The following is a 12,109-nucleotide window of genomic DNA, read 5'->3' on the forward strand; positions in this document are numbered from 1 at the left end:
GCATAAACAGAGGTACGTCACCCCACTGAGAGCCAAGCTGAAGGGCTCTGCTTCCCATCAACCGCAGATGTCTGATGAGTGACTTCACTCTGGTAAACTCTCAGGTGTGAAGTAAGTAGGCGTTTGTATATATGAGTATGATAGGTCTGGAGAGGTGTCACACCTACTTTCCACACTGTCTCCCACCTTCTTCTCTAAACATACACGCTACGCTCACCACACTCTACCCCCAAAATAACCGCCACCACAACCCAAGCTGTCTATTTCCCATCCCACCAAATTACAACCTGTCTATAATTAAAGGAATGTCGGGAGAGAGGCTGTGAGGTTCCAGCATCTGCGTTCCCAGGAGCAAAGAGAAAGCAATTATGAATTCTGGGAAAGCTGTTATGAATTCTCTGGAAGACTGAGGTAGGGCTGACCCACAAACCTCAATGTGGACTCTCTTCAGTTCTGCATGTCAGCATGGGCAGGACAGGTAGAAGGCCAGGGAAGTTTCGGGGGTGGAGGTGAGGGGGAATTAAAACTGTTAACTGTCTGCCCTGAAAAGGGTGGATGGCAGGCTTCCTGGAAGCAGACACAAGACCAAGTGGTCTCTGGAGAGTCCTCCAGCCACAGTGATGAGGACCCACAGCAGGTGATGACCCAAAGTCATGGCAGACAGGGCAGGGTGAGCAGACTTGACAAACAAAAGGACAGGAAGTCCAGTTAAATCTGAATTTCAGATAAACAATGAGTAACCTTTTGACATCAGTATGTACCACACTTTGCAGGAGAAGTATTGTATGTTACCAGGCAACCCCACCTAGGAGTGGTGAGGGCTCAGCTCAAGGGAGCTCATGCCCTGGTGGCTGAACACCACTTGGCCAATGTCAAACTCCTTGGTGGTGCCCTCTTCAGTGCCCTTTAGTGCCTCAGCCCTTCAGAGAGAGCATCTGCAAGAATATGAGGGGAGAGAATGGGAATACTCTCTGAGGTCTCAGATGCTACCTTCTACTCAAAGCCAGAGGCCCTGAAAGGGATTGGGGGTTGGGGTGAAAGGAGAGGCAGAACTTGGAATTCCAGGGCAGCCAGATTAGGAAATGTGAGTCTGGGATCGCATCTCCTAATGTGGAGGAAGGGGTCCACTGGCCTAAAAAGTTACCCTCACTCTGATAACTAGATATTTGTTATCACCCCAGTTATCATGTCTGTTCCCCACAACTCCAGGCAGTATAGTCCAGTCTCAGAATACCAGGTCAAGTGATTTTGGTAAGTGAAACAGCAGAAGCACCAGTGGGATTGTTACAGCAAAGAGATGAAGAAATGTTAAATCCCCAAAGCAAGAACACGCTGCCCTTCTGTCATGAGAAGGGACAAAGGTACACATAGGGTGGATTTGGAAAAATCCATTCAATGTGTTAACCTGGGCGGGCGGGAAGGAACTCCTGGCCAAACTAATTCACACCTGCTCCCCAACAGATACACACCCAGACTCTTCCCTCTTCACTTCCCCCCATCAGAATTCCCTTGGGTCACAAAGTAAAATTAAGGTGATGCCATTGCTTTACCTTCTCTCTTATAAAGGATGAGAGCTCTCAAAAGGCTGATGAACGATAATCACAAATGGGGACCCCACATTCACGTCTACCCATGGGGACAGCAACACCCTGGATGACGCTGATATAGCCCTTTTCCCACTTTCATACCCTTCCTTCTCCAAGCAGCCCAAATTCTTCCAACAGATATCAAGATGTATGTTACATCTGCCTGTCTCCTAGGAATAATCAGTCCTATTAATTCACCCAAAACCCACGAGTTAAGTATTTTCTCCATCAATAACTAAATATGGAGACAGAACAATAGATAAGAAAGACACCATCCCTGTGTTCATGGAACGTATGATCAATGGAGGGAGGCAGGTGATTAAAGAGGCAATTTAATAGTGTGGTGAAAGCTCATCTAAAGGGAAGCACCACTGCTGTGAGAATTTGGTGCAGGAAATCTGGTCATTGGAATGGAGGCTGGAGGAGGTCTGAGAAGGCTCCTTGGGGAAAGTGGTATGTCTAAATCAGAGGCATTCAACCATTGGGGAATATATCACAATTACCAGGAGTGCTAATAAAGAGCACAGAGGTGTAGGCTTGTGGAAGTATGACAGGGCTCAAGACTCTGGACTTTTTTTAACAAGGAAACACACAAAAGTTTGAGAACCATTGGCCTAAAGCAGGGGCTAGCCACGGAGGGCCCAATGCTCTGGATGCCACTGGCCACCTGTTTCTGTAAACACAGCCTGGCCCCTTCCTTTGCATATAGTCTACAGCTGCTTTCCTGCTACTGGGCTAAGAGTTGTCGTCAGAGCAGAGACCATTTGGTCCAGAAAGCCTGAAACATTTAACATCTGGCCCTTTACAGAGAAAGTTTGCTGGCCCCTGGTCTAAGGAATGATTTGAAGAAATTCCTACAGCTGTTAAGAACCCAGCATAGTGACGTGAAGATGCAGGTTTGATCCCTGGCCTCACTCAATAGGTTAAGGATCTAGAGCATTGCCGAAAGCTGCAGCATAGGTCACCGACATGGCTCAGATCTGGTGTTGCTGTAGCTGTACCTATGGCTGTGGCTGAAGCTGCAGCTCCAATTCAACCACTGGCCTGGGAACTCCCATATGCCACAGGTTGCCCTTAAAAAGAAAGGAAAAAAAAAAAGAAAAAAAGTCAAGCAACCAAATGATTCAGCCTCTGCCTTCAGACATTGTTCCTTCCCTCCCCAAAGTTCTTGTCCACCCTCCCATCCCCCACGCCCTCCTATCCTAGCCCTTATCCCTCTGCAGTGTCATTCCTGATTTACAAGTCTCTCTCCCCCACGGCTGGTGAGTGCCATCTCTGCCTTATTTACTGTTATATCCCCAGCACCCAGCCCACTGCCTGATAGAAGTGCTCAAAAATATTGTCTATTGGGAGTTCCTGTTGTTACAAAGTGGAAATGAATCCGACTAGTATCCATGAGGATGCGGGTTCGATCCCTGGCCTCGCTCGGGAGATTAAGGATCGGGTGTTGCTGTGAGCTGTGGTGTGGGTTGCAGACGCAGCTCAGATTAAAAAATATATATATATATACTATCTAATGATTCTCATCTTAATCCATTGTTTCAGGGAAGGAAAGGAGATGAAGGGAATAAGGGGAAACAAGCAAATCTATTGTGCTAGATGGTGACAAACCTATATGACAGGTTAAGTGCTCCTGCTTCCACGGGGCCTTGAAAGCAAGCACTGACTTTTCAGTGTTCAGGGCAGCCTTGAGCAGTGCCTCCAACCCTTCACCACCTCTCATGATGAACCTGGTAAGGTCAGTACCTCAAACCTCAGGCCTTCCTCTGAAGCAGCAAACAGGTTGCTCTTGGCAACCATTTAACTTTTGGCAGAGCAGATGCTTTGTGCTGAAAAGTCTAGAATTTAAACTCCTTACTTCTAAACATTATCGCCTCCAGAAAATCCATGCTATACTCTGTTCCTTGATGAGCTCCACATCTACCTTCTTCCTCTCCTTACCCGCGTTCTTATTTTTCTGTCTCCTCAATTAGCAAGTCACTTTCTTGCTAGCATTTGTATTTACACACCCCCATAACCAGATGACAGGCCCTCACATCACTTGTAAGGTCAGGTTTAACCTGGCTGTTTTGTTTAAGAGGAGCGACGGATGGAAATAACTGCCTAACACAGTTCTCCCTCTCCCTGGAGCAGCACCAGGACCCTCAGGGCTCACTCACCTGGCTCTTCTACCACATACAGGATGGACTTTCCACTGGAGTCTTCATAGTACTGGAATCTGACGACACAGTCATCCTCATTCTTGTAGGTACAATTCACTGCATTCTTGCCACTGTCCTCTGGGGGAGGGGGGACAATGAGAGAATGAAAAACAGGTCAATTCCTGGAAGACGGGGCTACCCCGGGACCACAGGAAACCCTATGCCTGACATTAGGCACGATGCCCAGAATAGAGATGGCTGTTGTGCCACCTAGATGACCTCTAGATGACCTTCGGTGATGTACTTTGTCCCTCACAGGCCTTTTCTGGCTCTTATTCCTTCCTCTAGAAGGGACATGACATTCTATTACATAATCTGATTCAAAGCCTGGCTGGATCACCTACCAGCTGTGTGATCTTGGGTAAGTCACTTGACCTCATCAAATCTCCCTTCCTTCTTCTGTGGAAGAAAAAGATACCAAAGATACCCTCATTCACAGGGACGGCTGAGAATCAAACAACATAAACTACCTAACACACAGTGGGTGTTCCCTCTCTTTCCTTTCTCTGCTGGCTCAGTGATTCTCAACAGTTTACTCAGCCCTTATATCTCTTCTATTTCTGCTTCTGATCCAGTGTTCCTCTCCAGAGCCATCTCCTCTTCTCTGACCCCCATCGTGTTTTATTGGCTTCGTCCCTTCTAATTTTATTTTTTATTTATTGCATGTTATTTTATTTTTATTTTTATCGATTGTTGATTTACAGTGTTGTGTTAGTTTCAGGTGTACAACAAAGTAATCAGTTATATGTATAAATATATCCATTCTTTTCCTCTTCTAATTCTAAAATCTGTTATTCTGACATTATTCTGAAACTATGGATTACCCTCCAACAGCTGCACTAAGCCCTATACCAGTTTTACCAGATGGGTAAAACTGACACACGATGGGATTAAGCAAATGTGACAAGGTCATACAGCAAAGAAGTGATGGAGTAGGACTAGGACATGAGTCTCAAAGCACATCCTACAGACTTTAGCTCAATAAGCTTTTGGTAAACCACAGCAGTATTTCAGTAGAGTGGAAAGAGTAAGGATTTCAGGATTTCATTCTAATCTTAACTCACCACTAATTTGCTTGGGCAAGTTACTTAACTTTGTTGAGATTCAATTTCCTCATCCTCAAAAATGAAGATACCAATAGTACTAAATTCTACTTTACTAGATTGTTAGGAGAAGAATAACACAATGAAAAGATACTTTTATAACTTGTGTAAGTTACAAGGTTTCATACAAAGAAGCATTTATGATTATCTTGGTAGGGGAATGGGGTAATACTTAACAACTAACTCGTAATACCCATCTGGTTAGGTGACAAAAAAATATTTCCTGGAGTTCCCGCCAGTGGCTCAGTGGCTCAGTGGTTAACGAATCCAACTAGGAACCATGAGGTTGCGGGTTTGATCCCTGGCCTTGCTTAGTGGGTTGAGGATCCAGCATTGCTGTGAGCTGTGGTATAAATTGCAGACGCGGCTCGGATCCCGCGTTGCTGTGGCTCTGGTGTAGGCCGGTGGCTACAGCTCCAATTAGTCCCCTAGCCTGGGAACCTCCACATGCCACGGGAGCGGCCCAAGAAATGGCAAAAAGACAAAAAAAAAAAAAAAAAAAAAAAAAAAAAAAAATATATATATATATATATATATATATATATATCTCCTATCTCAGCAGCCTCTTCCATCTAAGCTAATCATAGCAAGCCTGATCTCCTCCAGAGAAAAAACTGCCTCCTTACACTCAATCCCCAAATCACTACCCTCACCCCAGCCCCACTTCTGATACTAGCCAAAGGGTTCAGAGATCTGATTCTTTCCCATAACACCCCTACCCAGAAGCTGGCTGGCCAACTGTGTCTTACTGCAGCTCTCACTGAAAATGTTTCCTGCCTTCATGGAGATCACTTATCTCCCTGACACCACCAATGACTAGCAGGCCCAGATAACAACATCAGATGTACTGATAGCAGCAAAGATCATCTCCTTCTAAGTCAAGATGAAATACAAATTAGAACAATTGCAGGCAAGACTTTTGGTCTATATTTCTCCAGGAGGAGCTCCAGAGAGCCCAAAGGGCTTCAGGTTAGTGATTTTGGCTACAAATCCATAAAGGTGAAGGTTTCCCTCTAAACCAGCAAAACTATATGCCTGGGCATTGCTTAACACTCTTAGTTAAGTAAAGTTTATAAATGTTTACTAGCCTACTAAGCTCAGAGGATCATGGGCAACTACTTCCTTACTTTGCCTCTCAAGTTTCTTCACATGTAAATGGGGCAACTTATCTTGCTTTCCTTGGGGTGGTAAAGTCAGGGTTGCCTGGCTCATACATACTTTAAAAGTTATTTGCAGCATTTTGCTGAGTCCATGGGCTCTGGGAAGCAGCAGGGGAACAAATCAGCAGTGATGCAAGAGGACTCTAAGGGAAGCCAGCATTTATTAAACACCTACAGTATATCAGGCCTGCACAGCATGCCTTTGAGGTAGGAATTACTTTTCCATTTTACAGATGAGAGTTGAGAGGAACTTAGAACCTGGGTATGTGTAACTCTATGACATGCCAAACTTACGAAGCTCCTTCACAGACTCAATCTCATCACGACAGTAACGGTTGCAAGTATTTGCCTCGTAGAGGGATCCCCGGTTAAACTTTTTACACTCCACACACCCCCTAGAGGAGAGAGGACACAGGGATGAAGGCAATGAAGGAACACACCTAAGTGTGTTTCAGTCTGGCTCTGCCCACCATACCCCAGAAAACTGTTCTGAAAACACACAAGCAAAAACATCTGTAAGACAACCTTGGGGGCCCAGATAGGCACACCTGGAGTTCAGAGGTGAGAACTTAGGAGGAACTTTACCTGCTTAGCCACAGGTAAAGCCTGGTAGGCAGGATCTCCTAGGTGACTTCATTGAACTTCTTCATGTTCCATCTAAGACTGTGACAGGAGCATGAACCCCATGCCACTTCTGGGAGCCTTAAAGTCAGAACTGGTCTCATAATTTGGGGACCCCATGAAAAATTAAAATATCAGGTCCCTCATTCAAAAATTAGTAGGAATTTCATGGAGTTCCCATTGTGGCTCAGTGGTAACAAACCTGACTAGTATCCATGAGGATGTGTGTTTGATCCCTGGCCTTGCTCAGTGAGTTAAGGATCGGGATTGCCGTGTGAGCTATGGTGTAGGTCGCAGTTGAGGCTCAAATCCCGCATTGCTGTGGCTGTGGTGTAGGCTGGCAGCTGCTACTCCAATTCAACCCCTAGCCTGGGAACTTCCATATGCTGTGGGTGTGGGCCTAAAAAGGGCCAAAAAAAAAATCAGGAATTTCAGAACAATGACAGCAGAGCATTGACAGAAGTGTGGGGCCCTTCCAAGCATGGGGTTCTGCATAAATGTGCAGACTGTATGCCATGAATCCAGCCCTGCTTAAAGCAGTAAGAGAAACAGCAATGCCACAGACTTGGGCTGACGGGGGCTTCCTCTGACCCCCAGGTCAGTAATTAAAAATGTGGTGAACATCTCCTGTTTCACATAGTACCCTTCATTACTCCAGCCCCACAGCCCCCACAGAATCAGAACATCAGCACTGGAACACTCCCCAGACGCTACCCAGTTTAGCCCTCATCCCATCTCAGGAATTCAGAATCCAGCCCAAAAGAGGTTTCTCCAACTATGGTCTAGCTGGTACTACCCTGTGCCCTGTGCTCTTGGCTCTACCCTCAACTTTCCCCCAAGTTTTCAATGGAAAAAGAAAAGCTAGTCATTTGCTGGAAGAGGCTCCTCTCCCTAAAGCCTGTGAGTAACAGATAAAACCTGCCTAGTCTGGGGACCCTCCCTCACCCTCGTCCCAAACAACCAAGTCTCTCCATCTCACTTTTCTGCCCACTCACTTCTTAAAGGTGCAGGCATCAGGGCAAGTGGGACACTTCTCACAGGTGTCCCCGTAGGAGCCTGGCTGGATGCAGACGCAGCTGCCGCATTCGCAATTGCCCCGCCCGCTGCACAGCAGCCCGTTGCTAGACAAGCAGGTGTCGGTGCGCGTGGTACAGTTGCAGTAGAAGCCAGTCCAGTCGGAGTCACACAGACAGTCCCCGCAGCTGCACTGGCCATGGCCTGAAAGCACACAATCCAGAGGGGCACATCAGCCGGTGAGGCCCCCGCTCTAGCTTGATCTGCTGCAGGCTTTACCCCTCATCACCCCCTGACACAGCCACACTTTAGCCCCCACACTGAGCCGTTCACCATCCTCCGGGCGGTCCTCATAGCTTCATGGTCCTCTGCATGCTGTTCCCTCTACCTAGATGCCCTTTCACTCTGTAACCACTACCAAACTCCTACTCACCCCTTAAAGTTCAACTCAAATGTTCCTCTCCCATGGCACTTTTTCTGACTCACCCCCCACCCCCCGCCCCAGGCCAAATCAACAGTCTGCCCATGGGCTCACCCAACACTTATTTCCCCTCTATTTCAACCCTTACGTTCAACCCATTTGCTTGTTTATCTGTTTCTCTTTCTGGGTTATGAGCTTTCTGATGGGGAGCACAAATCATATTCACTTTTCCATCACTTGTGGTTAACATAACATCTGATACAGAGTAGGCATACAATTAATGTTTATTTATCCATTCAGTCAGCAAATATTTACTGAGTTCCTACAACATCCTCAACACTAGAGACTCAGCAGTGATCAAGACAGGCAAGGTCCCTACTATCATGCAGCTAACATCCCAGTTAAATTCCTGGAAAATACACATAAATGTTCACCAACATGTGTTCTGGGTTGTATTATCGTAGTATCTCAAAGAGACAACAGCCTTAATAGGAAAGACCCATTCGCCTTCCTATAATATAGAAGATGGGAGAGAGAGACTAGATGAGGGGTTAGACTGCTTGCATGAAGGCATTAACTCTTAACACTATACTCCTCTAAAATTCATTTAACAAAGTTTTAAAACTTGGCTCCTAAACCCTGCAGAAAGGTGACTCATTATCCAGGACTCTGAATTAGGAAGAAGTGGATGAATAATAAAAATCTGACTGTTAATCAGAGGAAAGGCAGGAGCAAGGGGAAGTAACCTGCATTGGTCTGAAAGCCATGCTATTGTGTGAGCATATGGGCCCCAAGGTGGTGGAGGAGAGGGTGGAACACAGCCAGGCTCAAAGAGGAACCAGCTGGTTACCCCCTGCTCCCCAGCAACCCCAGTGGGTCTGACTATGTCTCTTGGCCACTACAGGTCCCTCTGGATGAGTATCACTCACTAAAGGATGGCTGATACCAGTCCTAGGAACCACACTGGTATTCAAGACTCAGACACACTTTACTGCCTTGGCAAGAAGTTTCTGTTTCCCAAGAAGGATGGGAAACATAACCTCATCTGCCCCAGCTGCCAAATATATCTAGAGAGTAGAGATACTGGGCTGGCAGAAAGGTGGAGAAAGAAGAAAGACTGCATTTTGAGGTTGGGTTCCATAGAAGTATATCTTGTGGTGAGGATTCTTGTTCCAGAAATGGAAGGGAAGGAGAAAAGCAGGACAGGGCAGGAGTCGACAGCTGGCAAGAACGTGGTCTCAGCCTGAGACTGCCCTTAGCCTGAGAGGCACCACAATAACCCTAAGGTAAAGCCACTGGCCTTGTGTAACACCTTGTCCATCAGTCCTTGGCCAGAGTCTGAGGGCAAGACAGCACCTGTTCTGCTGAAAATAATTCTGCAGAGAAGGGGCAGCTGTGAGGTATTATCAACATCCCTAATAGCAGCTGGAGGATGTGGGGGCCAGCCAGCAGAAGGGAACCCTACCCTGTCCACTACACCCAGCTTTTGGCCACAGCACCCAGACAGGGAAGGGCGACCCCAGAGAGGCCTGGCAGCGCTCAGAGGCCTCCTCAGAAACCCTTGTCCCATAGTATATCCTTTGTGAGGCAAAACAAAGTGATCTTTGAGAAGACAGTCTGCCAGACCAGCCAGGGAGTGAGCTGGGGAGCGGAAGCGGCAACCCAGAGCCAGGGGGTTCACTCCAAAGCCCCCGCAGGGCCAATCCTTAAAAGGAAACCACAGTGTGGTAATGTCACAGGACTGGCACCCCTCCAGCCAAAGGGTGGCTGAGCCTGGGTTCACCGGAACGTCAGGGGAGGGGGCTAGGAAATGAAGAGAAAGAAGAGAAGGGAAGAAGGCAGAGGGAGGGGTGGGGGAGAGCTGAGTCAAAGGAGTCAAAAGAATGCATGTTTGTTCACTGTGCATTCAGGTGAAAGAATGCAGCCACTCTCCCTATAGCTTGACCTTCTGGGCTAAAGCATCACTCCACTGCTCTCCTTTAGGAGCCACCCCTTCCTCCTCCATGAAGCCGCCCAGGCTCCCCCCACCCCAAATCTCTCTCCAATAGACTCCTTTAACACTCCCTGAGGACACCCTACTTTCAGGATCCAACAGGTTCTGGGAGTTCTCCTCAGCTAGGTTAGTGGAGGACAAAACTGTCTTATTCGTGCCTCTCTCCTATCCCTCAACGGTGGAGCATGCGGGACAGAAGCTGACTCACGTGGGTGCCTGATCAATGGATGTTCATGGATGCCGTAGGTGGAGGCATCCCCTGAGGACATGGATGCATATCCTGATGTTTGAGGGGCACTGATACTGGGGGACCACAAGAACTGTGTCTCCAGAGGGGAGGAGAGGACAGGGAAGGCCAGGGGCTAGAACAGCGGCTGAGTCACAGTGCTCCCCCCTCAAGAGCCCCTGCTTGAAGCAAAGAACAGACCAAGCCAGCAGCTCCAAGGAGAGACTATGGCGAGTCAGGCTATAAGCTCTGCAAGATCAAGAATCATGTGTGACCCCTGTTTGCCCATACAGACCGACTGCCTGGCACAGAGCAGGCGGACAATGAGCATGTGTCCTTGAGTCTCTGTCACTGGAGAATGTGATGATGGAACCACAGGGTCCAGACCTGAGGCCAGTGGGCACCCAACACCCTGGCAGCAAGTGGGAGGGGGAGGCCTCTGAGAGGCTGCAGGGGTTCCCTCATGGAAGAGGCTGGAGCATATTGAGGACGAGCTGTTCTTGCACTGCTGGGAGGCAGGAACCAGGGGTCCTGACCCAGGCAGCTTTGTTTGGTGGCTTCAGCGGGGCCGGCAGCCAAAGGAAACACGCTCTGCCAAAGGATCCCTCCCACAAGCCTCACACCAGACCAGGAACCATCAGGCCCTGAAGGAGCACTGGCCTTTTCCAGCCCTGGTGGCCGCGGGAGGCTATGTGTCGGCCTCTCCCAGTGTGGCCCTCTTCCCCTCAATCCCTACCTTCTCTACTCATGGCTCTCCTGCATCAAACCTAACCCTTCCCTCTGGCACTTTGAATATTATGTAAATGCTGTTAAATACTAGAAGGAATTGAAATTCCTGCCTCACCCTCTAATTCAAACTGCCATCTGTATATGCCTGCATGTGCGTATCTGATCTCTCTTTCTCCTAATCTCTCGGATACTATTTTTTTCCAATCCACCTGTAAAATTTTGTTGGCATGAGTAAAGGAAACAATGTTATAGGTAATAAATAGGAGAATTTTGATATGACTTGGGCATGGTTTAGAATGACACAGATTTGGAGTTCCTGTCGTGGCTCAGTTGTTAACAAATCCGACTAGGAACAATGAGGTTACGGGTTCGATCCCTGGCCTTGCTCAGTGGGTTAAGGATCAACGTTGCTGTGAGCTGTGGTGTAGGTCACAGATGTGGCTCAGATCCCTTGTTGTTGTGGCTCTGGTGTAGGCCAGTGGCTACAGCTCCAATTTGACCGCTAGCTGGGAACCTCCATATGCAAAAAAGACAAAAAAGACCAAAAAAAAAAAAAAAAAAAAAGAATGACAGATTTACTTTCTAATCAAGGTTTGGGGGGGTTGGGGGTTTTTTGTTTGTTTTTTCCTTTTTAGGTTTGCACCCACAGTATATGAAAGTTCCCAGGCTAGGGGTCAAATCAGAGCTACAGCTGCCAGCCTACACCACAGCCACAGCCACGCAGGATCTGAGCCTCATCTGCAACCCACACCACAGCTCACGGTAATGCCATATCCTTAACCCACTGAGTGGAGCCAGGGATCAAATCCACATCCTCATGAATACTAGTCGGGTTCATAACCCACTGAGCCACAATGGGAACTCCCTCTAATCAAGGTTTTGGGGGTTTTTTGGCTTTTTTTTTTTTTTTTTACGGCAGCTCCTTTGGCATATGGAAGTTCCCAGGCTAGCGGTCAGATCAGAGGTACAGCCGCAGGCCTATACCATGGCCACATCAATGCAGGATCCGAGCCGCGTCTGTGACCTACACCGCAGCTCATAGCAATGCTGGATCC

General features: G+C 47.6%; 1 protein-coding gene across 2 annotated transcripts in view; it reads right to left on the minus strand.

Annotated features, from left to right (window-relative positions):
* ITGB3 (integrin subunit beta 3) overlaps positions 1–12,109 on the minus strand; it is a 58,870-nt gene that overhangs the window by 6,084 nt on the left and 40,677 nt on the right. For both annotated transcript variants that reach the window (XM_084982928.1, NM_214002.1), the window contains exons 11-13: positions 7,667–7,889; positions 6,345–6,445; positions 3,746–3,865 (exon numbers count right to left, since the gene is read on the minus strand). In XM_084982928.1, the coding sequence (XP_084839054.1) occupies positions 3,746–3,865; positions 6,345–6,445; positions 7,667–7,889 (444 nt within the window). The remainder of the gene's footprint in view (positions 1–3,745; positions 3,866–6,344; positions 6,446–7,666; positions 7,890–12,109) is intronic.

The sequence above is a fragment of the Sus scrofa genome, chromosome 12, assembly GCF_054392235.1.
Source record: "Sus scrofa isolate SSC_HxYL_T2T_F1_AM1 chromosome 12, Sscrofa_HxYL_maternal_Yorkshire_Landrace_v2.0, whole genome shotgun sequence".
Classification (NCBI taxonomy): domain Eukaryota; kingdom Metazoa; phylum Chordata; class Mammalia; order Artiodactyla; family Suidae; genus Sus; species Sus scrofa.